The sequence below is a fragment of the Geotrypetes seraphini genome, chromosome 11, assembly GCF_902459505.1.
Source record: "Geotrypetes seraphini chromosome 11, aGeoSer1.1, whole genome shotgun sequence".
NCBI classification, from domain to species: Eukaryota; Metazoa; Chordata; class Amphibia; order Gymnophiona; family Dermophiidae; genus Geotrypetes; species Geotrypetes seraphini.
Genome location: NC_047094.1, coordinates 127,201,009 through 127,228,299, shown reverse-complemented (window position 1 = coordinate 127,228,299; position 27,291 = coordinate 127,201,009). Strand labels below are relative to the sequence as shown.

The window sequence follows — 27,291 nt, the reverse complement described above, 5'->3', positions numbered from 1 at the left end:
AACTAAAAGCCATCAGAACCACCACCTCTATAGAAATTGCCGCATCCACTTCTACCCCCTGTGTATATCTTAATAACAGATCTGTTAGAAATAAGGCATTTCTAATTAATGATTGGATCATCAGCAAGCAAATAGCCTGCCTTTTTCTAACCGAAACTTGGGTACTGTCTGAAGATGATCCAATAATAATTGATCTTCTACCAGACAATTTCAAAATCCTTACTTTAAACCGCACAGGCAAAAAAGGAGGAGGACTAGCAATTATTCTTAAAGAAGGATTCGAGTTCAAACTTCTGGATTCCAAAATGACCAACCACCTAGAAATCCTAGCCTGTAAAATCAATAACACCCAACTAGAAGAATACTTATCCTGCATACTATTTTATGTCCCGCCAAAAATCTGGCCCAAAGCCAAAGAAGATTTCTGCGAATTCGTCCTACACAATTCAATTGGCCCTAACTACAACATCATCGCAGGGGACATAAACATACACCTAGATGAAGAGAACAATACAGACACAAAATAGCTTAAAAACTTTCTATCTCTACTCAACTACAACCTCCCCATACCCACACAAACTCACGAAAAAGGCCATCATTTAGATTTGGTTGCCATGTCCACAAAGGAAATCCTTTACCCAATCATCTCTCTGCCTGAAGGCACCTGGTGTCACGACATCTGGTCTGACCACTTCACTTATTATTTTAAATTAATCTGGTCGCACCGAAAATCCAAAACACGTCCGATGATGAAAAAAGAACATCATACAAGAGGTTATATTAATCTAGAAGAATACTGGTCACAATACGAACTGCAGACGGAGATAGAGGAAGGAGTAGATTTCTGGGACCACTGGACGACAACCAGCACATCCATTTTAGATAAAATTGCCCCTATACATAAAAGCAAAAGCAATGCAAACAAATATAACAAATGGTTCGACACCGAACTACTAAAAACGAAACAACTAGCTAGGGTAGGAGAGAGAGAGAGAGAGAGAGAGAGAGGAAGTGAGATGATGGATTGTGGAGGAAGAGGTAGGAGTGAAGGGACAGGAAGAAGGTGGAGGAATAAAGGACAGGGAGGTGTTAGACCATGAGGAGGAGAGGAACAGGAGATGCTGCATTACAAGAATTGAAGGAGGGGATATACTGGAAATTAGGAATCAAGTGGAAAAGACAAGGGGTGGTGGCAAAGAGATTGCCCTAGGTACATTAGATGGATTGTGAGCCCGCCGGCAGAGACAGGGCAAAATGCTTGAGTACCTGAATAAATTTATATAAACAGTTCTGAGCTCCCCTGGGAGAACAGTATAGAAAATTGATTGAATGAATGAATAAATAAAAAAATAAATGAGTGGAGGATAGTAAGTACAGAGGTAGAAATGTGGTAATAGTAGATAAAAGATAGGAGGGAATAGGAGGATGGGGAATGTGTGAGATGGGAAATGGAAGAGCTAGAGCATGAGAAAGTTAGAAGGCATATTGGTAGGTAGCTGAAAAGGAAGGAAAAGTGTGAAATTTAAGTGGATGGAGATGCCGGAAAGAAAAAAAAAAAAAGCAGGCAGAGCTAAAAAGGAAAGATCAGTTTATCAGATGAGGGTAGAAAGGGATTGAAACAAGGCAGGAGAAAGGAAAAAAAAAAGACATGGCGAGCAACCACTGGATAGGGAAATATCAGAAGACACAGGAAAGTAGAAGAGACAAAATGGGATCAACATGATAGAAAAAAAATCTCTAGACACAAAGGTAGAAAAAAAGTTTTTTATTTTAAATTTATTACCTGGAATATGTTAGCTTTTAGATATGTGTATCACAGATAGGGGATTATTCCAACCTCCTTCTACTAGATACAAGGGATCACCCAGAGAGTAGAGCAGGGCTGGGAAACAGAGCGGGGAAATAAAAAAGGGGACAGAAACAGAATGGAGAGAACTGGGGGAAGCAGAAAGGAGGGAATCACATTGTTGGGGGGGAAGAATAAGGATGGGAATGCTTAGAAATGGATTTGAGTGGGATCAGATTGGTAACCTGGAATTTATACAGATGCCAGCCAACATTCAGTGAAAAGGTATGGGACTTGATAGACTGCCTTTCTGTGGTTTCACTCAAAGTGGTTTGCATAATATATACAGGTACTTGTTTTGTGCCTGAGGTAATGAAGGGTTAAGTGATTTGCCCAGAATCACAAGGAGCGAAAGTGGGAATCAAACCTACTTCCCCAGGTTGTCAAGTCACAGTACTAACCACTAGGCTACTCCTCTACTCCATTGCTGTCTCCAGCACAGCTTAGTAAAACTTATGTGAGAGGTGGTAAATCATTAAAATAAATCATATCAAATAGTTAAGAAGCTAAAGATAGGACAGCCTTTTCAGCCATTGGCACTGAATATGGCCCTCGCTTAAATAGGTACTGGCTCCTCCCTGACTCCGACCATGGCTACCCCAGAACTGGCTGGATTTTGATTGTGCAGTCTGAGCCGATATTTAGCAGCACTGTCTGGTTAAGCATTTTTGAGTATTAGGATGGCCAAAATTATTTTATAAAACATATAACAGTAGTTACATTTAGTTCACAAAGAACCCCTTTGCTGCCCTATTAACAAATTCAACAGTGAGATCCAGGATGAGGAGTGTGTTACATGCAACAGATAATCCTTCTAATATTTACAAAAACACTGCTCTAATCTAAAATGTGTATCTACTATATGTTGCCTACTCTTGTAATGATGAAAAGTTGGAACACTTACAACATCCAGATGCTTTCCTCCAGTCAGAGATGTTAGCTCCTTGTTTCTGGCAGTTGGTTGCATAGGCATTAAGAGCCTGACAGAGAATAATCTTGGCACCTTTATTCATGCAGACATCATATACGCAGTTGTCAAAGAACGTATCGGGATTCACCAAGGCATGACATTTTTGGAAGGGGCCGTTTGTGGTCTGGTTGATCAGACCACAGAACTGTTCACTTCCGTATAGCTGCCTTTCAGACTCCTCGCAGGATGGGCAGACGCTGGGACAGTTGTGGAAACAGAAGGGGTCTCGATCATTGACTTGCCAGCTGGCTGCCCATTCAATAATTGAGGAGCTGTGGGTGCCGTTGGGATATGTCATATCATCTTCTGCATCCCCGTTGAAGTTTCCACAGAGTCCCCGGGTGACATTATAATAGCTGCTGGGCACGGTGACATCCAAATACATATTCCAATCATACCAGACTGTAAGGCCATAATATGTTTCCACAATGGCCATGATGCCACTCCTAACAACTGTGATACTACCACCATCCACAGTAACTGGCAAATTGGTCATTATACCATCGATCTGAAAAAAAACAAAAAGAAATGATATATAATCACTGCTCATTTGTAACAGATGAAATGTATCTAAAAGTAATCTAAAGTGAAACAGACAGAACTTAAATGCATCTGGACGAGAGAAGAGATATTCAGATATCTCAAAAACATAAATAATCTAAAAAAGGGAAATATTTCCTGAGAGAACTTAAGTTTATTTATTTAGATTTATATCCCATTCTCCCCAAAGAGCTCAGAACGGGTTCAGTTTACATTCACAGTGTTACATCATAGGGTTTGCATACAATGTGTTGCAATATATCTCCTCAAGTCGCTTCATTGGCTGTCCGTCCATTTCCGAATAAAGTTTAAACTCCTCTTGCTGACTTAGAAGTGCATTCGCTATGAGGCCCCCAATATCGCGCCTCACTTATCTCCCCCGTGGTCTCCGTTCATCGGGCAAGCTTCTCTTATCTGTATTCTTCTCTTCCACTGCTAACTCCAGACTCCATCCCTTCTTCCTTGTGGCACAGTATGCCTGGAACAGGCTGCCTGAATCAATACGTCGTACTCCATCCCTGGCAGTGTTCAAATCCAAGCTAAAGGCCCACTCTTTTGAAACTGCTTTCAACTCTTAACTCCCGCTCACTGCTGTCAGATACCTATAACCACTGTATCATTTCCTCTATCATAATCTTCCCAACCCTGTAATGTCCTGTCTAAATTAGATTGTAAGCTCTTCTGAGCAGGGACTTTTTATTATATGTTAAAATGTACAGTGCTGCATATGCCTTTTCAGTGCTATCGAAATAATAAATAGTAGGATTACTTACTGATGCTGGTGAAGGGCTGAGGGAGAGACTAAGCAATAAGGTAGGTTTTTACAGCTTTTCTAAAGTTAAGAAGTCCTTTATGAGCTCTGATATGATGAGGTAGGCTATTCCAGAGGTTTGGTAAGACATGGGAATAGGATCTTTTCCAAGCTGTCTGGAGTTGGAGGGAGTGTTCTGATGGTGTATGTAAGCATATTTAATCTTGGAAGCATAGCGCTCTCTTTGGGGTGTTCTAGATTAGAACAAGGAATCATTACATGAGATTAGTATGAGGGACTAGTGTAAGGATCTTTTCAGGACCTTCATTAGCCCAGTATGTTCCCACATTCAGGACCATATCAACTCAGTGAAGATAAAGATGTGTAGCATTTACTGTAGTTTCAACTTCTCTCTTCTGTTATGGCAGAAAATGGTTCTGCCTGCCTTTAAGTCAGAGACCTCTATGATATTTTATGGATGCACTTAGGGGGGAATTCTATAAATGGAGGTCAAAATTCATCAATGGAAAAAAAATCAGCACTAAGAATGATTCTAAGAAGGGTATGTTCCCTTTGTAGAATTGTGTTTACTGCTGATTCCTGAGCCTAACTTTGGGCACCAGACTTATGTCTCCTGAAACTGGTATAAATGCTGGCACTGAAGTTAGGTGTACTGAGGCAGTATTCTGTAACAGGGCTGATTTTCAGACAGCAGAAAGTAGCCAGGGCTATATCTGGTGACTGGCATTAAATTTCTGGATTATTTTTAGCCACATTTGACATAGCCAGCCAAGCTGATATTCATCAGCTGACCAGCTAAGTCATAGTGGCCAAAGAGACCTGATATTTAGGCGGGACTATCTGGTTGCTACACTTAGCTGGTCAGCAAATAAATATTGGTGCTAACCAGTATGTTGTGTGATATAACCGACAACTGAACTAGCTACTAACTGGGATATTCAGCAAGAGATAGCCCTCCATGGGGCTCATTTTCAAAAAAGATAGACATCCAAAAGAAAGCACTTGGGCGGATCCTAGAGGGATCAGAAGCTGGATGTCATCAGCATAGGAGTGGACTTTGATGTTATAGTTTTGGGCAATATTAATGACTAGTTTGATGTAAAGGTTAAATGGAAGAGGGGATAGCATTGCACCCTAGGGGACTCCGTATTTGATAGGTTTGGGTTCTGATTTGTGTGATCCTAGCATTACTGATTGAGTTTTTTGATGCAGAAAGGAGACAAACCATTGGAGGGTGGAGTCCTCGATTCCAAGGTCAGTAAGTATGTGCATTAGGAGCTGGTGATCGATGGTGTCAAAGGCAGCGCTCAGGTCTAGTAGTATTAGAAGGGTGTCGCTGCCTTTGTCCATCATTGACCAGCTGTCTTCTATGATGTCTAGGAGGATCGCCTCTGTGCTGTGGCCTGCTTGGAAGCCAGATTAGAATGGAGAGAGGGCTCCTTATTCTTCAATAAAAGGCTGTTATCGGTGGAGTACTATTCATTCTAAGAGTTTGGAGACGAATGGGAGGTTGGAAACTGGATGATAGTTGCTGGGGTCATTTGGGTTGAGGAATATCAGCCTCAACTCTATGTGCTATGCAGGTGGCATGGAATTCGGTTGTTAAGACACTATTTAAATTGGGAAGTTGGAAACATGTGTCAGAATACTACATCAAATTAGATTATCGGATACGTTACAAAGGGTTATGGTATACTTGTATGTACATAGGCTAGCACCAAGGTATCTGATAGATAGTATTCTGCCATATGTTTCACTCTCGTTCTGTGGAACGTGCTGATTTGTTTCTTCCCCCTTTTAAACAATTGCGCTTGAAAATGTCTAGGGCAAGCATATTCTCCTGTAGAGACCCACAGGCATGGAATGAGCAGGGAAATTTGAATAATTTAAAGAAATTATTGAAGAAGTTCTTGTTTTGTAAGATGAAATATGGGCATTAAGACTTTATGATAACTGTAAGCGCTGGTCACTGATAGATTTCGATTGTTTGATTTGTCTGTACTGTATGTGAAGTTGTTTTAACTATGTATGTACTAGTTGGAACCAGCTTTGTACAAAGCGTGATATAAGTCAATAAATCATAAATGCTGATGGTGTGAAAGTGCAAATAGCAACAAAACAACGGACCCCAGAAGAACGTTACTCATTACCAAAACACGGACCGTGTCGGGTCCATACCACAATTTTTTACTGTGTGTTTTATGGATTCATTATTTACTTACATCGCTTTTATTTGTGAAGACTTTTATTTATGTTATAAATAAGGCATAACACTTTGAAATCTGTTTTTGCATAAATTGGCAGTCAATGTGATTCTCTAAGGACAGGTGTAATGTGTTCATTTTTTTTTACACGTGTACAATCAGTCTTGCAGCAGCGTTTTGAGTTAATTATAGTGCTTATAAAGTGATTTTCGGCTACAAAGCATATCTATCTTTTGTTGTTTTGATTTAGCTGGCCAGCTGCTGAATAATGGTTTAGCCAGCTAAATTTGAGCCAGTGAACTTTGCCCTGGATATTCTATGCCAATGGCATGGAATATCTGGGAACACCATGGACAGTAGAAGGTAGCTGGGTTGTCTCCCCTGGTCTCAATATTGGTGCCCTTGCACTCAGTTTCTTCAAGTCCTCTAATAAGCCTTTTTGAGCTTATTATGAGCTGATTGACATGTATTATGTATTATGAGCTGATTGACATTAAATTCGGGAGACTGGAGCAAGAACTTGACATGAGATACCTTCCACACTTAAATCTAGTAACACTTTTAGAATAAATAAATAGGCAGCATGGAGATTGACTTACTATGATTTGTGGAAACTGGCCTGTCTTCATGATGATTTGATGTCCTAATGTGCGGATGGTAACCTGGCACACATAGGAATACTCTTGGCTTCCTCTGTTGTCATTCTTTGCATCAACAGTGAAGGGGATCAGTGTAGGGTCACTGCCATCATATTCAACAAAGGTGTAGGTGCAGGTGCCTTGGAAGTCATATTCATTGTTGTCAAGGGTACAGTAATGTGGTTCTCCCCAGGCCCAGCACTCTGCAGTGAACTGTGGGATGCATTCAGCTCTTCCACTGTTGACCTGACAGTATTCTTTTAGCTTGCACAATTTTGTGCTGCATGGATCTGTAATGCAAACGCTTGTTATTATAATGCAGCATCACTTGGTGGGGGTACAGATTTGTAAGTTTGTAATAATAAATGGGGAGAGCAATTATCAAAGCTATTCCCCTGTGATCAAGCATTTTCCATTTGTATATTAGTTGTCTGAAAACTGCTCACCCTAAAAAAAAAAGCCAAAATAATTTACCTACTACTACAACTTATCACTTATATAGCGCTGAAATGCATATGCAGCACTGTACATGTTGATATTTATGGATGGTCCCTGCTCATAAGAGCTTACAATCTAACTTGGACAGATTTTTCTGGGGACATATTTAGGTCAAGAGAAGGGAATTGTACACGTGGGGGGGTGGGGGTAATTTTATAACAGGGTACCTAGTTTATCAAGGCATGCAGGTGCATATGCTGTGCCTGCCTTATAAAAGCAATATACATATGTTTATAAAATTATTCCAAGGAAAGTAGACACATTTCAACCAGCTCAAAGCCAGGTGTAATTATAAGTGTATTATAAAATGCATATCTAAGTGCCAATTCCACTCCTACTCTGCTCGTTCCCTACCCCCAGAAGCAGATATGCACATAGGCCCGGATTCTATAAATGGCACCGGGATCGTCAGCCGCCCACAAAAATGGCAATCGCCTATCAATCACGTGTTGGCACCATTTATAGAATCACGGCTATGACACAGATGCCAAAAATGGTTTACAAGACCTACATGTCTAGCGCCTATCTGTGATGAGAATCGCGACTACAGAAGTGCCTACCAATGCCTTAGAGTACTTCCGGCACTAACCATGCCTATTTTACCCTTAGGTGCAGGTAGGCGCCTCTGTAGTTGCAGTTCCAGGGCCTTGTGTGGAGGTGTCATCTTTTTTAAAATGATATTTTAATTGCTTTTAAATGACACAATCAATTATCGTATCGATTAAAGGAAATTAAACTAATTAAAACTGGTGCCTAACTAGCTGTGCCCATTTATAGAATTGGGGCCATATTTCCTATGGGGCATTTGTATAAGTGGATGTTTCCTTATAAGACAAATAAACCGCTGAATTTCTTTTTTTCTTAAAAGACCTAGTTCTAGAAATCCTGTCCTTCCATAAAACTCACAACAAAGGTCATCAGCTTTGATTTCCTACAAAAGCAATAAAAATGTAAAAATTGGTCCCCAGTAATATAGCCAGACCATAACCTATCACATTTCACCATCTAGTGACCAGAACACTTAGACAGAAGCATGACAACAGAATCGCTAAAGAAACAAGAAGAAAAATAGCATTTTATTTTGGTAAAAAATAGACAAAACAATGAATGATCAAAATGGAGAACTAGCCATCAATAAATGGAACAAAAACAGCCCCAAAAAGAAAATTTCAAACAGAAGAGGCACCCCCTGGTTCACAGACAAATTGCTATCCCTGAAACGGGATACTTGAAAGAAAATGGCACAAAAATCAAAGAGAGGAACATAGGATAGTATGAAGAAAAAAGATAAACATATATAAAAATCAAACAAAACCAGCCCAAACAAATACTACACCGAATAAATAGGAAAAGAAAAACCAGACATGTAATTTTTTGTTTAATAACAAGTTTCCTAGCAACACCTATGGAATTAATAACTAACACCCCCCCCCCCTTTTACAAAACCACAAAAACTTTTTTAGCGCTGGTCGGCGCACTGAATGCTCCACGCTGCTCTGACAGAGTTCATCATCAGGAGCAGCGTAGAGCATTTGCCGTGTCGGCAAGCACTATAAAGTGCTTTTGCGGTTTTGCAAAAGGGGAGTAAATTAATAAATGTTCTAGTGCCGACCAATTAGCAACCTTCTTCATATCAAAAGTTGATGACATCAGAAATGACACCAATAAGAGATGCTCCATCAATAGTATAGAAATACTGAGTTATAACACTGAACTAAAGAGACAGAAGACATAAAGGGGGATATTCTATAAATGGTGCTAAAACGTAGACACCAGTAGGTGCCCTACCAGTTGTAAGTTAATTGAAATACGCTGTTTAAAATGGTAAAAATAAAGCGCCTACTGGCACCTAAATAAAATGTGCCGGAAACATACCTACATAGATGCTTTGGGTCTCCAAACACCAAAGTAGGCTTGGCCAATGCCAGAAGAGGCATTAAGCGGCCTAAAGTGCCTTCATAGGCGTGATTCATGCAAAGATAGGCGCCGGAAAACTCTGGCCTACATTTCCGATGCCTATCTTTGTCCGGGAATCCCTCTAAGTGCATATAAGTCAATCAGGGCCACCTAAGGCCCCTCCTAGTGCATCTCCAAGTGAATCCCAAGATGCACTGGGAGGTGACTAAGCCAATCAGGGCTGACTTAGGCCCTCCCAGTGCATCCTAAGATGCACTGGGAGGGGGAAGGGTCACCATTTTGAAGTGGCAGCCCTATCGTCAAGAGGGAGTGTGTATCCCTCCTGCTGATGTTTCACCCAAAGGTACAGGGGAATATGGAGGAGTATGAGGGGATACAATATCCAAGCAAAAACAAGGAGATAAACCTCCATTTACACAATCAGAACCAACAAACAACATGAAAAATTGGAAGAATTGGGATAGGCTAAATTACAATTTCTGATGGGAATCTTTATGCCAAGTTTATAAATTTGAACGTACACATGCAACACAATTGGGACACTACAGTAATTTTTAAAAAATTTGGGACCCATTAACAAAATTTTGTTTGACTTGATCATTAGTATTACCCTTTAGTTTCTCTATGAGTGTTGAACACATCCAGGAAGGGGGGAGGGGAGGAGGGCGGGGGTGCTAATATATACTTATTATCTGACTATGGCGGTATAAAAGAATAAATTTATTATTATTATTATTATATTTGAACCAGTCAGCACGGCTTTAGCAATGGACTATCCTGTTTGACGAACTTGCTGCACTTCGAGGGAGTAAACAGGCAGATAGACAAGTTTGACCCGGTCGACATTTTATACCTGGATTTTCAGAAGGTGTTCGACAAGGTTCCGCCTGAACGATTACTTCGGAAAACTGAGAGCCATGGAATAGAGAGTGAAATACGTGGATTAAAAACTGGCTAGCGGATAGGAAACAGAGGGTGGGGGTAAATGGACAATATTCGGACTGGAAGAAGGTCACCAGTGGGGTGCCGCAGGGCTCGGTGCTTGGACCCTTGCTCTTCAACATATTCATAAATGATCTGGAAATGGGTACGATGAATGAGGTGATTAAATTTGCGGATGATACAAAATTATTCAGAGTAGTGAAGATGCAGGGGGATTGTGAAGATCTGCAACACGACATAACCACACTCGAGAAATGGGCAGTGACATGGCAAATGAGGTTCAATGTGGATAAATGTAAGGTAATGTATGTCGGTATCAGAAATCCCACACACAAATACAAGATGTCCAGGGCAGTACTTGGAGAGACCCCCCAGGAAAGTGACTTGGGAGTACTGGTCGACAAGTCAATGAAGCTGTCTGCCCAATATGTGTAGGCGGCAAAAAGGGCGAACAGAATGCTAGGAATGATTAAGAAGGGGATCACGAACAGATCGGAGAAGGTTATCATGCCGCTGTACCAGGCCATGGTGCGCCCTCATCTGGAGTACTGCATCCAGCACTGGTCGCCGTACATGAAGAAAAACACGATACTACTCGAAAGGGTGAAAAGAAGAGCGACTAAAATTGTTAAGGGGTTGGACAAGTTGCTGTACAGTGAGAGATTAGAGAAGCTAGGCCTCTTCTCCCTTGAAAAGAGGAGACTGAGAGGAGACATGATTGAAACTTTCAAGATAATGAAGGGAATAAACTTATTAGATAAAGACAGGTTGTTCACCCTCTCCAAGGTAGAGAGAACGAGATGGCACTTTCTAAAGTTGAAAGGAGATAGATTCCGTACAAATGTAAGAAAGTTTTTCTTCACCCAGAGAGTGGTAGAGAACTGGAATGCTTTTCTGGAAACTGTTATAGGGGAAAACACCCTCCAGGGATTCAAGACAAGGTTGGACATGTTTCTGCTGAACCGGAACGAACGCAGGTAGGGCTGGTCTCTGTTAGGGCACTGGTCTTTGACCTGGGCGCCGCCGCGTGAGCGGACTACTGGGCGCAACGGACCACTGGTCTGACCCAGCAGCGGCAATTCTTATGTTCTTAACAGTCAGATCTTCACTTAATCCCTTCAGCTCTTTTGTATGTTGAATCAATTTATTTTCAATATATTGGAAATTGGGACTAATAGATTTGGTAATGTTTGCGACTAAATCCCATAAGTACTCCAGGGTCACTTGTGCAGGCTTCTCCAAAATTGAAAACTTTTGGTGAGTGTAAAAATGCTCACCCTCAGAAGAAAAGAATTCTATGCTCCGGCTGTCTTTCTTCACCTCCCGTTGCTAACACATGCCCAGATTCTCCTGCAGAGACACCCTCATCAGAGAGCTCTGCCTCCACAGTCTCCAGTGTTGAACTTACCACCTCAGGGAGAAGACCCTCCCCCATCTCAGGGGTTTCCTCAGCTCTGGGAGAACTGGTGATCTGAGGTTGCGGGGGTAGAGCTCTCAAGTTGGGGCTGAGTGTAGTATCCGGCCCAAGAGAGGCAGCTCCGGTTTCGCCATGTCCAGGTGCCCTCAGAAGGCTAGCATCCAGCATTAATGATGCAGCTCCCTGCATCCGCCGCAACAACTTCTCGATATTACCTGGAGTCAGCATTTCAGAGCACCGCGAGGAGCCAGCAGTACTCTTGCCCCTCCTCTTCGACATCAGAAGAAAAGCTAGGCCACAAAGCCGTCAGCTGAGGAAAAGAAAGTCGAAGTGGAGCGGTTCAGATACGTACCTCTCAGCACATCTGTTCCGCAACCATCTTGGAATCATCCATCATTCTCTGTTTTATAAGTGTTTCCATTAATTTTCTTACCACAGAAATCAGACTTACCGGCCTGTAATTCCCTACTTCTTCCTTACTTCCACTTTTGTGGAGAGGGACCATATCCATCCTGCTCCAATCCTCTGGTATCACTTCTGACTCTAGAGAAGCATTGAAAAGGTCAGTCAGCAGAGCCGCCAGAACTTCTCTAAGTTCCTTCAGCACCCTCGGATGTACACCACCAGTCCCATCGCTTTGTCTACCTTTAATTTAGCTAGCTAATCACGAATACAACCTTCTGTCACTCCTCCATCCTTATTTGCGTTTGTCTTCTGTGGTCCTACTTTCGGTGCTTCAGCCATAAACACAGAAATATTTGGTAAGCAATTCAGCCTTTTCTTTATCAACTTCTTCATAGTGACTCAAGGAAAGTGGTGCCTGACAGAAGTGATTTGGTCAATCAGTTGCTTGGAATTAAGAGTGGGATAAAAAACTCTTATCTCCTTTGCTAGCCACCAGATCAGTCCAACTTTCTACCTACATACAGTTGCAGAATCTCAGTGGCATTTCCTCTCTTAATTTTCTTTAATTGATTATCAGAACCTTCTAGTTGGTAATGTAGAAATAATTCATTTAATGAGGGACATTCAATAATTTATCTACCTTAGTAGGTAAGAAAATAATTTTCAAAAAACTTTTGTTTTATTTTTCAGTATAGTCTCCTGATAGCAATATACACTTCATCCACTTTTCCTACAATGATTTTAACCCCTTTGAAAAGAATTCTTCTGTTTGACCTTCAAACTAGGACATCACAGCTTCCTTGACATCTTCATCACTTGAAAACAGCTGTCCAAAGAGAGATTTCTTCAAAACTCAGAACAGGAAATAATATGAGGGAGCTAGAATGGCAGCATGTGATTGACGTGACATGTGCACTGGTGCATTGATGTGAAGAAGAACGCTTGCTGTGAGTTTTCCTCGTCTTTTCTCCTTGACTCCAGCAAAGCGATCATTGTATTGGCATGACTCTCCCCAGTTAAGGTTGTCTTGTGTGGCATGAACTCCAGAAGAAAAGTCCTTCATCATCCCAGAAAACAGTTGCCATGACTTTGTCTGCAGATTTTTCTGTCTTGTTCTTTTTTGGGGTGGGGGATGACGTGTACTTCCACTGCATTGACTTCATTTTGGATTTTGGATCTCTGTGATAGACTCAAAACTCCAGTCACTAAACAATGAAAAAAAATTCACTTGGTCTTCAAGGAACATTTCAAAGTTTTCCTGACAGCACTGGAGCCTCGTGGCCTTCTGACATGGAATCAGCATTCTTAGAACCCATCTTGCACCGACCTTGGGCATGCCCAACTTTTCATGAATTATTTTCCAAACTGTACCTGCCGAGAGGCCCATTTCTTCCGCTATATGGGAAACCTTAATTCGTCTGTAAGACAAAATTAAATCCTTTACTTTGTTGCATATTTCTGTGGAAGTTGCTTCCACAGGCTTTCCAGTGTGAGGGTCTTCTTCAATGGACTCGCTACTCCACTTCAACTGCTTGCTCCTAAATTTTACTTTGTAGGATGATGGGGAAGACTAAATTGCAGACATACGTTCATAAATATCCTTTGGCTTTTTCCCTTCTTTTGTGAGAAATTTTATCACGGAATGGTGCTCCAAATCTGGCAGTTTATTACTTGATTCACATGAGGACTCTCCTGACATTCTGTCTTTTGGAATGTTAGACTTGCACTGAGCTGCAACTGTTCGTGAACAGACTTGTTTCAACATGCTTGCTACTTTTCTTTCTTACTCAGGTAGATAAATTATTAAGCACCCCTCATAGGTTAATAAATTGTAGTACACAGAAGGAAAGTTTGCAGCTTGGTTATCAAATTCTGGATTGTAGAGTGGAGGCGTAGCCTAGTAGCTTTGATTCCCACTGCAGCTCGTTGTATGTGGTCAAGTGATCTAACCCTCCATTGCCCCAGGTACAAAAGTAAGTACCTTTATATAATATGTAAATCACTTTGGTTGTAACTGCAGAAAGGTGGTATATCAAGTCCTATTTCCTTTCATCATTCTCTGGATCCAGGAGGCCTTCAGGTTCATTATGTTTAGCAAGGATCATCCAATCTATGACTTCATAGCACTCACGCAGCGGCCTTCTGGTCAAAGACCAGCGCCCTAACTGAGACTAGCCCTATCTGAGTATGTTCCGGTTCAACAGGAACTTGTCTAACATTGTCTTGAATCCCTGGAGGATGTTTTCTCCTGTGACAGACTACAGTTTTCTACCACTCTCTGGGTGAAGAAGAACTTCCTTACATTCGTACGGAATCTATCCCCTTTCAATGTTAGAGAGTACCCTCTCGTTCTCCCTACCTTGGAGAGGGTGAACAACCTGTCCTTATCTACTAAGTCTATTCCCTTCAGTACCTTGAATGTTTCAATCATGTCCCCTCTCAATCTCCTCTGTTCAAGCCAGTTTTTAATCCACGTAAGTACTTCACCCTCAATTCCATGACTCACAATTTTTCAAAGTAGTCATTCATGCGGAACCTTGTCGACCACCTTCTGAAAATCCAGATATACAATGTCAACTGGGTTGCCCTTGTCTATTTGCTTGTTTACTCCCTTGAAGAAGTGCAGCAAGTTTGTCAGACAAGATCTACCTTTGCTGAAACCGTGCTGGCTGATCCTCATCAGACCGTGTCCATCAAGGTGATCAATGATGCGGTCCTTTATTAGAGCCTCTACCATCTTTCCCAGAGGTCAGACTCACCGGTCTGTAGTTTCCCGGATCTCCCCTCAAACCTTTTTTTGAAGATCGGCATAACATTCACCACCTTCCAGTCCTCCGGAATCTTTCCCAATTTGATTGACAGATTGGTTATTAGCTGAAGTAGTTCAGCTATAGTCCCTCTCAGTTCATTGATGATCCTCGGATTGGTACCATCCAGTGCCGGGGATTTATCACTCTTAAGCCTATCAATCTGTCTGCATACCTCTTCTAGACTGACCTTTAACCCTGTCAGTTTCTCATTTTCACTTCCAGCATATATCCTGATAGGTTCCAGTATGCTGTGTAAATCTTCTTCGGTAAATACAGAAACATAAAATGTGTTCAGTTTGTTGGCGATTGCTTTGTCCTCCTTTAGCGTTCCCTTTATTCCATAGTCATCCAACAGTCCCACCGCTTCCTTCGCAGGTTGTTTCCCCTTGATATATCGAAAGAACAGCTTGAAGTTCTTTGCCTCCTTGGCTATTTTTTCCTCATAGTCTCCCTTTTACTGCTTTAGGCACCTGCATTGATGTTGTTTGTGCTTGCTCCAGTTTTCATCCGTTTTTGACCTTTTCCATTCCTTAAATGAAGTTTTCTTGTCTCTGATCGCCCCATCCTTTCTTGAATTCAGATATAGTCTTTGCCTTCACCACCTCTATCGGGAGACTATTCCATGCATCTACCACCCTTTCTGTAAACACGTATTTCTGGACAGTAGGATCTCATGGTCAAGTGTGTCCTAGGCTACCCTCAAGTCCAGTAGGATGAGAAGTACACTTTGTCCATGTAGCTCCAGCAGTCATCAGTTAAATCTAGGAGTACTGTTTACTTAGCTGAATAAAGGTGCTGTAGTCAAATAGTAGCAAGGAGAGTCCAGCTTTTTTTTTGGATCAAAGACCAAAGTTAAGGTGCAGACCTCTTTCAACACGACTCAACCCAGCAGGGTTTCAGGTGACTAGAGCACCTTTATTCAGCTAAGTAACTAGAGGGACAAGTGACTAATTTTTTTCATTTTCTGTTAAGGTCAATGGGTTAGGCTTTCGGGGCATTGCAGGACAGTGAACTTTTTGCTTCCACTTTTATATATATTTATTTATTTATTGCACATTACACTTGACTTACACTTTAAAGCACACAGGAGCACTCAGATGATGGCTTTGCTATTCTAAGCACTAAAGCTGCTGTTTGAGTTGCTCTTTCAAGCTCACACTGAGGGTGCTCATTATCTTAAAAATTTAGATTTGAGGTTTATATATTTTTGGTGGAGTCTAGGGAGTTGACTTTCTTGCACGCCAAACTTATATTTTGGTGTCATTTAAGAATATTTTGTCTTGGGGTTTTTGCTATTATAATCAACTAGTGTCAGATTGGCCTAGAAGCCATGATATGCAGATCTGATTTATTTGCAGCTAGACCAAGCACTTCCTCTTCCTCAAAATAGAGGTCTGTGTTGTTTCAAGGTCTGATTCTCATGGATGATCCATTCCCCTTTGATCTTATGGTCTGGCTATTGAGAGGTCATGTTTAAGGCATAAGAGATATTCAAAAGGAGTCACAACTAGCTTGTTGCAAATAAGGATAAGGGAAATGATCTACTAGGGCTTATATTAGACTATGAAGAACCTTTGAAGCCTGATGTTCAGAAAGATTGATATTAGCTCTTTAATCTTTGGTGTTGCATATATTAGCTTTTTCTCAGGACAATCTTCAGGAGGGATTAGCCTTGCTTTTTTTTTTTTTTTTTTTTTTTTAAATCCAGGTGGGAGCTATGGCTTGTTTTAGGAGGTGTCTCGAGAGATTCTCTTTGGTAGATCACCCATACACAGTTTGTTTCTTGAAGGGTGTTGATCATTTATGCACTTCTCATCAAGCAATTTATCCTGAGTGAAACCTTAATTTGGCATTGCACTCCCTCCAGAATAGGCCATTCAAACTTCTTAAGAAGGCCTCCCTTAAAGATCTCAACTATTTCTTTGGGTAGAAGGATCTCATGAAATTACGCTCTATCTTGCAGGGCTCCTTTCCTTCACTTTATAGAAGACATCTGAACCAATCTATAGATCTCCATTCTTTTTGTAGGGAGGATTTTGAGAAGAACTTTTACTCTGAAACGGTTAGCTGTTAAGTGTGTCAATGAGATATCTACTACTAATCATTTCCATAGCACTACTAGATGTACACAGTGCTGCATCTGGACATCATCAATGAATTCCACAGATCAGACATGTTGTTTTTCCTTTATGGGTGTCCAAAAAAAGGGCTACCTGCTTCCAAAATAGCCACTGCTTGCTGAATGAAAGAACTGATCTCATCCACCTATCTTTTGGTGGAAAAATCTCCTCCTTGAGTGCTCAGAGTTCACTCTATTAGAAGAAGAGCAACTTAATGGGCAGAAAGTTACTTGGGTTCTCTGTCAGATATTTGTAAAGTAGCAATTTGATCTTCTCAACACACTTTCATTAAATATCATAGAACTGATATGGCATATAGGGAACAGACATCTTTTGCCTCTTCTGTTATTTTTTCAAGTGCTTTTCATTCCCACCCTATGTGAAGACTGCTTAGTTAGATCTCACATGTTTTGGGCTGATCTAGTGGAGGTGCTAATTTTCTTTCCTTTAGTCCCAGCAGATCAGTTCAATTTTCCACCCACACACTGTTGCAGAATCTCAGTGATGTTTCCTCTTTTAGTTGTTATTTTTTTTTAACTTGATTGTCAAAACCTTCTTGTTGGCAATGTACTTGTAGGTATGATTCTTTTTATACAGGCTAGTGTACAAAAGGAAAGTTCTTGGTTAAAAAGAAATAAGAGGTGAGTACCCATTGCTTGGTTATCAAATACAGTGGTACCTTGGTTTACAAGCATAATTTGTTCCAGAAGCATGCTTGTAATCCTAAGTACTCGTATATCAAAGCAACATTCCCTGAAGGCCAAAATGGCAATGCTGACAATTTGTTCCACAACCCAAAAGGTGCCGAGGAAGTGGTGAGGGGTGGCCCAGGGGTGTGTACCTGTCAGGTGCTGGGTGCTGCCGCGCCATCTCAAGGAAACGCCTCCTCCATCAGCCAGCTGTTGGAGAACCCCTGAGCCCACCAGTGCCGCTTCGGGAAGATGCCTCTTTTGTCCGCCAGCCACTGAAGAACCCCTGAGCCCACACAACGCCGCTTCAGGGGGATTCCTCTTCCGTTCTCCGGTCAGTATTCCACGACGGGTGCCTTCCGTATGTTGGAGAGCTACTGAGAGCCCACGCAGCCGAGTGCCATCCCACCTGCACGTTGTGTATGATTACGCACAACATCGATGATTGGCATTGTGCGTGGTAATACTCAATGTGCAGGTGGGACGGCATTCTGCTGCATGGGCTCTCAGAGGCTCTCCAGCATGCGGAGGACTTCCTGGCAGCCACACGCGACTTCAAGGTTCTGGAAGGGATAGAGAGAGAGAGCCGAGAGGTTCGGGGTTTGACTTCTGTGCTGGGCTCAATAGGTGACTAGTTTGGCCGCTCTGGAGCAGAAGCAGGGCAGTAAGCGCAGTACAGCGAACAGTTGAGTCAGCCCAGGGCTGGCCATGGTGCTACAGCTCCTGGATCACGTGAGCAGCAGGTGACGAGCATCGAGAAGAACGGCCTCTGACTGTACACCCCACCTCTCATCAAGCTCTTCTTCCTGCGCCAGCACAGCAGTTGCAAATTCCTCAGCTTGACAGAAACTTCAGAGGATTACACAGTCATGGTGGACGAGGAGGGTTTTAAAGGTATGATACACATTGCTGGGCTTCAAAAGATGGATGAAGAGAGAGAGAGTGCAGAAATGCTGAACTACAAGGGTGCATGGAGAGAGATTATGGATATGTTAGGGTATAAGGGAAGACAGGAAGCTGCTGCAGGGGAGATGTTGGCGACTTGGGTTGGAGAGAAGGGATGAGGCTATGGGGAGTTGCTGGATTACATGTTGGGGAGCACCGTGAGAGACAAGGAAGATGCTGAGCATAGTGGAACCATGTGGGAGAATCAATGGGCACCTGCCAAGCAAATGAGTGAGAGGAGTGTGTTGACTACAGAGAATATAAATGTGGTAATGGGGAGTAGGTGAAAGACAGGCTTACAGGAGCAAAGATCATGGAGGAGAGCAATGAAGTGGTTTACTTTCTGTGACTAAAATAGAAATCTGTGCCTTAGAGGGAGGGTGATAATAAATTCATAAGTTCTAGAGGTCCCAAGAAATTAGGGAGGTTTCAATGAGACTTAAAAGAATGGGCCACATGCAGCAGCATTCAGCCTGTAAGTGTAATGATCCCATAATCTTTGCAGGTAGCTCTTTTGTTTTGAGCATGGGGGCATAGGGACAGAGACATAAAGGGAAGATACATGGGGATGAGATATTAGAAATGGGAAAAATAGGATCACAGGAGGGAGATGGTTTGTGTGGATGGGATCAGATAGTTTATGGGAACGGGACGGGGACTGAGCTCACGGGGACAGGAAGGGGACTGAGCTCACGGGGACAGGACGGGGACAGGGACTGAGCTTGTAGGGATGGGGACGAGCTCACAGGGATGGGGTGGAGACGGGGACAAATTTTTTTCCCCGTGTCATTCTCTAGTATGAACCACTATGTGGAGAGTGATGAGGAAAATGCAAATGTGCTAAACAAATACTTCTGTTCAGTGTTCACAGAAGAAAAACATGGAGAAGAACTGCAGTTGGTCAGCAAAGTTACACCTGAGAATGGAACGGATACTGCACCATTCATGGAAGAAAGTGTTTATGAACAACTTGTAATCTTTATTAATTTTCTAAAGCCAACAAAAGTGCAACACAAAATGCATATACATAATAATACTCATAATAAGCACTTATAATCAATCATTAACACTTACAGAAAAATGAACACCCATTCCCATCCAATTCTTCCATTAGGGAACAAAACAAACCTACCCTCCCCTGGATGTGTGTGAGCTAAACAATGAACCCCACCCCCCAAAAAAAACCCAAAAAACAAACAACTATAATGAAGCCACAAGAGACGTCAATGAATCCCAATTTAATTTAAATAACTTATTGTGCCCAGGCATATCAGCGTTCATCTTTTCATACTTATAACATAAGCATAGATTCGCCCACCAAAAAGTAAAACTAAGGCAATTTCAGTTTTTCCAATTGCAAGTCACCATTTGCATGGCAATCCTGGTCATAATAAAGAAAAGCCAACATTTATATTGGTCCAATGGGGGTTTAAGATGTAATATCATCCCATATATGACTACATCATATGTCAATGGAATTGAGGACTCCAATATTGTATTAATCTGTCCCCATATTGACCTCCAACAACTTGAAAAATTGAAGGTGGATCCATCCCAGGATATTGAGGGAGCTCCAAGAGGTTCTGGCGGGTTCTCTTAAAGATTTGTTCAATATATCTTTAGAGATGGGAGAGGTTCTGCAGGACTGGAGAAGAGCGGATGTGGTCCCTCTTCACAAAAGTGGTTGCAAATATGAAGCAAGAAATTACAGACCGGTAAGACTCACTTCAGTTATTGGAAAAAGAATGGAAACATTGCTGAAGGAAAGGATAGTGAAATTCTTAGAATCTAATGGATTACAAGATCCGAGGTAACATGGATTTACTAAAGGTAAATCGTGCCAAATGAATCTGATTGAATTCTTTGACTAGCTGATCCAACATCTAATTGGATCAAGGACGTGCGCTAGATGTAATTTATTTAGATTTCAGCAAAGCCTTTGACATGGTTCCTCATAGAAGGCTCTTAAACAAACTCCATGGGCAGAAGTTATGGTCCAAATTCGGGAACTGGATTAGAAGCTGGTTGACGGACAGACGCCAGAGGGTGGTGGTTAATGGAATTCGCTTGGAGGAGGGAAAGGTGACTAGTAAAGTGCCTCAGGGATCGGTGCTAAGACTGATTCTGTTTAATATGTTTGTGAGTGACATTGCTGAACGGTTAGAAGGTAAGGTTAGCTTTTTTGTGGATGATAAGATTTGTAACAGAGTGGACACTCCAGAATGGGTAGAAACCATAAAAAAGGATCTGCAAAAGTTAGAAGAATGATCTAATGTTTGGCAACTAAAATTCAATGCGAAGAAGAGCAGAGTGATGCATTTGAGGGTAGAAATCTGAGGTATCTGTATGTGCTGTGAGGTAATAGGCTGATAAATTCTGATGGAGAGAGAGACCTTGGGTGATTGTGTTTGAGGATCTAAAGGCATCTAAACAGTGTGATAAGGTGGTGGCTGTAGCCAGAAGGATGCTAGGCTGTATAGAAAGAGGAATAACCAGCAGAAGAAGGGAGCAGTTGATGTCTCTGTATACGTCGTTGGTAAGCCAAGACTTGAAGTATTGTGTTCAGTTTTGGAGGCCGTATCTGGTAAAGGATATAAAAAGACTTGAAGTGGTCCAGAGGAATGCGACGAAAATAGTAAGGGGTTTGAATCAAAAGAAAGTTTATTAGGATTTGATATACCGCTTATCAAGGTTATCTAAGCAGTTTTTACAATCAGGTACTCAAGCATTTTCCCTATCTGTCCCGGTGGGCTCACAATCTATCTAACGTACCTGGGGCTATAGAGGACTGAGTGACTTGCCCAGAGTCACAAGGAGCAGCAGGAGAAGTATGAGAAGAGACTGGAAGACCTAAATATGTATACTCTGGAGGAGAGGAGGGACAGGATCTCTAATTAGAAAACAAAACATATAAATTAAAGAGCTAAGGCCAGTACTGAACAGACTTGCATGGTCTGTGTCCCATTGGTGTAGGATGGGATGGGGAGGGCATCAATGGGAACTCCACTAACTTGGAACATGTGGATATTCCTGGCCAAACTTTATGGTACATATCCTACAAACAGGATGGTTGGATCGGCTGGAGTGAACTTGGACGGCAACTTCAGCACTTGGAACCTTTACAGTCTATGACTCAGAAATATCAAAGAAGAGACAAGTTAATTTAATCACTTATTTTAATGGGTATAACTAATGGGCAGACTGGATGGACCGTTTAGGTCTTTATCTGCCGTCATTTACTATGTTACTATGTTTGTGCCAGAAGGGGCAGGATGCATCAAAAATAAAGTTCTGGTGCAGGCCCCAAGCATCCTATGAGTGCCACTATTGCTACTTGGGCAAAGACTGGAGGTAATTGTAAGGCATGGACTTGGGGATGGGGAGGTAATTGCAGAGGAAGGGAGAGATGCTGGATCATGCACAGAGGGTGACTGCACATCGACTGTCTGACAAGGGGGTGCATATGCAACACATACATCTCAAATGGTTATGCGACTAGCATGACCTCACTTCTGTGAATTCATGAATTAAGCTGATGAGTCTGCACTTATACAGTTAAGCTTTCAATCTTTCCATTAAAAACATTAGTACAGAAGTCTCACTTTGAAGGGGGGAAAAAAAACAGCCTTCTATTTCCCATCAAGCACTTTAACCACTATCTGACTTACCTTTTGGGTAACAGCCCCTGATGCCATCTCTTATTTCACATATGTTGTCATCACTACAGTTGCTGAGTTCACAGATCATGCTTTTGATGGCGCTGCACTCACATACGTGGTTACAATCATAGGACCACACCTTCTCATGGAGCTGTTGTATCAGAGAGACAGTTCATTTAGTCTCTGGTCAGCCCTTGGCAGTCCAATTAATAGGTTTACTAAAATAGCACAGTTGAATACTACAAAGTGCTGTGTGCATACAATTAAAAATCAATAGAATTAAAAATAATTGCATCGTCTTTTTCTGTTAGCTGATAGCTGGCTCATAGTTTCCAACTATTGCCCTTTACATCCAGTTTAACCAGAAATTACTTCTTTATTGTATTATCTAATCTAATCAGGATTTCTTAATCCTACTTATCCAATACAGGTTCAAGACAATTTACAAGACACTTTGGGGTAATTCTGTAATAGGAAACATGATCCTCTAGTGGTAATTGCATGATATTACTGCAGGGGTAACATGCAAAATTAACTCCAGAAACCTGAGCATTTCCTGTGGTAAACTCTTTTTTGCTGCAGTAAGCATGTATTAGTGCTTATCACAGCATAGTAAAAGAACCCCTTAGACTGTAAACCCACTAAGTAGTAATAGTATTCACATAGCAATGAGCTGCTTTACATACATTTGCATGTTTTGCATCTCACTAATATAATTTAACACAGCTTGATAACCTTCCCCCCTAAGGGATTTAGGGCCTGATTCTGTATAGGATGCCTTGACTCAGCAGCCGCATAAGCTGTGCTATAGAGTGTCCTTTAGAGAATTGCGTCTATCCTAACAGACAGATGCCTAACCTTGCCTAACAAACCCGATTCTATAACCGGCGTCCATGTCACAGACACCGTTTAGAGCGCAGGTGTCGAAGTCGGTCCTCGAGGGCCGGAATCCAGTTGGGTTTTCAGGATTTCCCCAATGAATCTGCATGAGATCTATGTGCATGCACTGCTTTCAATGCATATTCATTGTGGAAATCCAGAAAACCCGACTGGATTCCGGCCCTCGAGGAGGGACTTTGACACCCCTGATTTAGAGAATCACATTGCTGCTGAGCTGGTCACGGCAAGGGAATCTCCTAGCCGCGATCTACTGAGCAGCAGCGGCAGCGAACCTCCAGACTCCCCCACACTGTCCACGGTAGGAGAAATGCCCAATCCCTCCTGCCGCATACCCCTAAACAATCCCCGGCAGGAGGGATGACCACTCCCTCCAGCTGGTAGGCCTGCCTCTTTAGGCACCTGAGCCAACTGGAGTCTTAAGCCTCCTTCCCAGTGTATTCTGGGATGCCTGGGAGTGGCCTAAGACTCTGATTGCACACAAATAAAAGAAAAAGAAGGGGGGCTAGCCTCAGAAAAAGATAAACCTACAAAAAAGAGGCAAAAGAGACGTCTGTACCAACCGACAATTACATATCTATTTATTGACACAATGATAATTGTCCAACAAGTCCTTGATTAGAAATATCAGATGTAGTCCCATGTTTTGGTGACAATGTCGCCTTCCTCAGTGGACAACAAATGGACTTAATAAGACATAAGAATATAAGAATTGTCGCTTCTGGGTCAGCCCAGTGGTCCATCGTGCCCAGCAGTTCGCTCACACGGAGGCCCTTAGGTCAAAGACCAGTGCTCTAAATGAGTCCAGCAAAATTTTACACATTGGCATCTCTGAGGTGCAAAGCACGCCAAGACTCCAATTGGCCAGTTGACCTTATGGCTGCCACATGACTAAAGGCCAAGTGCTGTACTGTGCGTGGACAAACTACTCAACAGGCATATGTTGCATTTCACTAGCTCTGCTTTGGTTATCGCATAATTTAAGAATTGCTTTTCATTTTTTATTCACCCTCGTATCATATGTAATCTACTTTGCTTGTAATCAAGGAAAAGTGGTATATCTGTACATATTATTTTGCATGTAAATTTTAGCATCTTATTTACAAAACTATCATCATGGTGCTTCAAGATGGATGGCATGGAGTTTGGTATTGGTGATAGAAGAGGCTCAGATAACAGCAGTTTGAAAAATGAACAGAATTTAGAAGGATAAAGAATAGGAGAGGACAGGTAATGAGAATCCAGAATGAATACACTGGTAGATAAGTAGGAGAATATTGAGCTGTAAGAGGACGTGAATGGAGAGCCAATGTAGCGATTCAGCAAGAAAAGATACCATATATGGTTGTGCAGACAGTAGATGAAGATAAGTCTTGCACCTGCAGTGTTAATAGACTGTAGTGAAAAAAGATAATTCAGTGGGAGACCTCTGAGGAGCAGGGAGCAATAGTATAACAGGTAAGTAATGACTGGGATGAAGACTTTTGCAGAGTGCTCAGAATGGATGGTGGCTCTGCTGCTTCAAAAGACAGGTACTTCTGACTCACCTTTAGATACCTCCCATCTGAATCCACGCAGCCACAATGCTCCTCGGTCACACAGCTTTCCCTATCCCAGAAATATCCAGGGTTACACTCACAGCCTTCAAAGCATTGACCAGTACAGGTAGAGGGACCATTAATGCCAGCACAGGTGAAATCACAAGTACGTGTGCACTGCTCATAGTGACTGTTGAGAGGACAGCTGAGAGCTGGAATAGAAGAAAAAGATGTGTAGAGCTGAAAGCAAACATTTACACAAATCACATTATTTTATTACTGCTGTATTGGTGACATGCTTTTTAATACCAGTGGAGCAAAGGTCAAACCTACCTCTGTTGCCCATTTAAAATCTAAGGGGTAGATATTCAAAGTGATTTAAGTGCCCAGGAGAGGCTCCTGGCCATTTAAATCGCTTGTGAGGGAGATCTGGAGATATTCAGCAGCACTTAACTGGTTAATGGACTGAATATCTCCACTAACCGGCCATCCCCTATCCAGCTACATGGGGGGGGAGGGGGTGTTGCGTGGGTGGAATGGCAATATAGCTGGTTAGTGGCAATATTCAGTCTGCTAATCAATTGCATAAAGTAAGGACAGAAAAAAAAAAACAGTCCTCACTTTTATGCAATGAGTTAACCAGGCACCACTCTAATCAGCTGGTGCCCAATTAATTTCTGGGTTGACACTCATATCTGGATACTCAAAGCTGGGAGCCAGGCAGGCCCTAGCATTCAGTATCAAGGGTTATTTTGGCCCACGACTGGAAGAAGCTTGCTAACTGCTTACTGCTCTGGGATGACTATCAGGCCCTATGAACTTTAGGGCAAGTTACTGCTTGATTCTGTAAGTAATTTTTTTGTAAAGTACACCAATATAAAGTACTATATAAATTCCAAAATAAATTATTTAAAAAATAAAATCACAAGTGAAGGTAAGGATATCTCAGATGTCTTTTCCTTGCTCTAACATTCAACTGGGTGGGATGACTTGCTTGCTAAAGTGTTGGAAGCAGTTAGCATGTGATTTAGAGCCCAGTGACAATTTCCACTCCACACAACACCACATGCTAATTTGTGCAGGAATAGCACAAAATGAAAAGGAATTTGCATATAGCTTATACCTTTCTCAGAAGTTAGAGGTGAGCTGCATTCTAGTACAATAGATATCTTTCTGTCACCAGAAATTTACAATCTAATTTTGCACATGAGGCAACTTACATAATATCAAAAGGATATGGGATATGAATCTGCCTTTTCTAGTTCTCAGCCTTCTTTAACCATTAGGCTATAAGAGAAGGGGCAGAATATGGATGTGAATGGTACCTTACAGGTAAGTTAACATTTGCCTTCAACACTGATGATGCAACAGATGCACCTACCACCTCCTACCATGAACCCCCTCCTCCCACCATGACAAACAGCAATACTCTCCCTTTCCTTAAACTCCCTGACCATAGGAGCCAACTCTGGGAGAGCCATGAGGTGCTTAGCACCTCCAAAATTAAGCAAACTCCTTTATTATGTCCAGAGAAGGGTAATTTATAATGCATTTGGTACTCCCAATCATTATGAAATGGTGATGCCTTTATCCCTGGCTCTTAGAAAATTAAAGAGTCATGGGATAGGTGGCAAAGTTCAGTTGTGGATTAGGAATTGGTTATCGGATAGAAAATAGAGGGTAGGGTTAAATGGTCATTTTTCTCAATGGAAGAGAGTAAACAGTGGAGTGCCGCAGGGGTCTGTACTGGGATCGGTGCTATTTAACTTATTTATAAATGATCTGGAAACTGGAACGACGAGTGAGGTGATTAAATGTGCAGATGACACTAAACTGTTCAAAGTTGTTAAAACGCATGCAGATTGTGAAAAATTGCAGGCGGACCTTAGGAAATTGGAAGACTGGGCGTCCAAGTGGCAGATGAAATTTAATGTGGACAAATGCAAAGTGATGCACATTGAGAAGAATAACCTGAATCACAGTTACTTGATGCTAGGGTCCACCTTGAGGGTTAGCGCCCAAGAAAAAGATCTGGGTATCATTGTAGACAATACAATGAAACCTTCTGCCCAATGTACGGCTGTGGGAATTATTAAAAAAGGGATGGTTAACTAGACTAAGAATGTCATAATGTCCCTGTATCGCTCCATGGTGTGACCTCATATGGAGTATTGCATTCAATTCTGGTCTCCTTATCTCAAGAAAGATATAGTGGCACTAGAAAAGGTTCAAAGAAGAGCGACCAAGATGGTAAAGGAGAGGGAACTCCTCTTGTATGAGGAAAGACTAAAACGGTTAAAGCTCTTCAGCTTGGAAAAGAGACGGATTAGGGGAGATATGATTGAAGTCTACAAAATCCTGAGTGGAGTAGAACGGGTACAAATGGATCAATTTTTCACTCCATCAAAAAATTACAAAGACTAGGGGACATTTGATGAGGGGACATTCGATGGTAAGGAAGAAACTTAGGAACACTTCCAAGAA

The 27,291-nt window shown here is 41.8% G+C and overlaps 1 protein-coding gene across 1 annotated transcript in view; it reads right to left on the bottom strand.

Moving 5' to 3' along the window:
• The window catches only part of LOC117368881 (IgGFc-binding protein-like), a 143,988-nt gene that overhangs the window by 31,208 nt on the left and 85,489 nt on the right, over positions 1-27,291 (bottom strand). Inside the window, exons 16-19 of the mRNA XM_033962625.1 lie at positions 24,817-25,019; positions 22,382-22,523; positions 6,932-7,260; positions 2,751-3,324 (exon numbers count right to left, since the gene is read on the bottom strand). Of these exons, the coding sequence (XP_033818516.1) occupies positions 2,751-3,324; positions 6,932-7,260; positions 22,382-22,523; positions 24,817-25,019 (1,248 nt within the window). The remainder of the gene's footprint in view (positions 1-2,750; positions 3,325-6,931; positions 7,261-22,381; positions 22,524-24,816; positions 25,020-27,291) is intronic.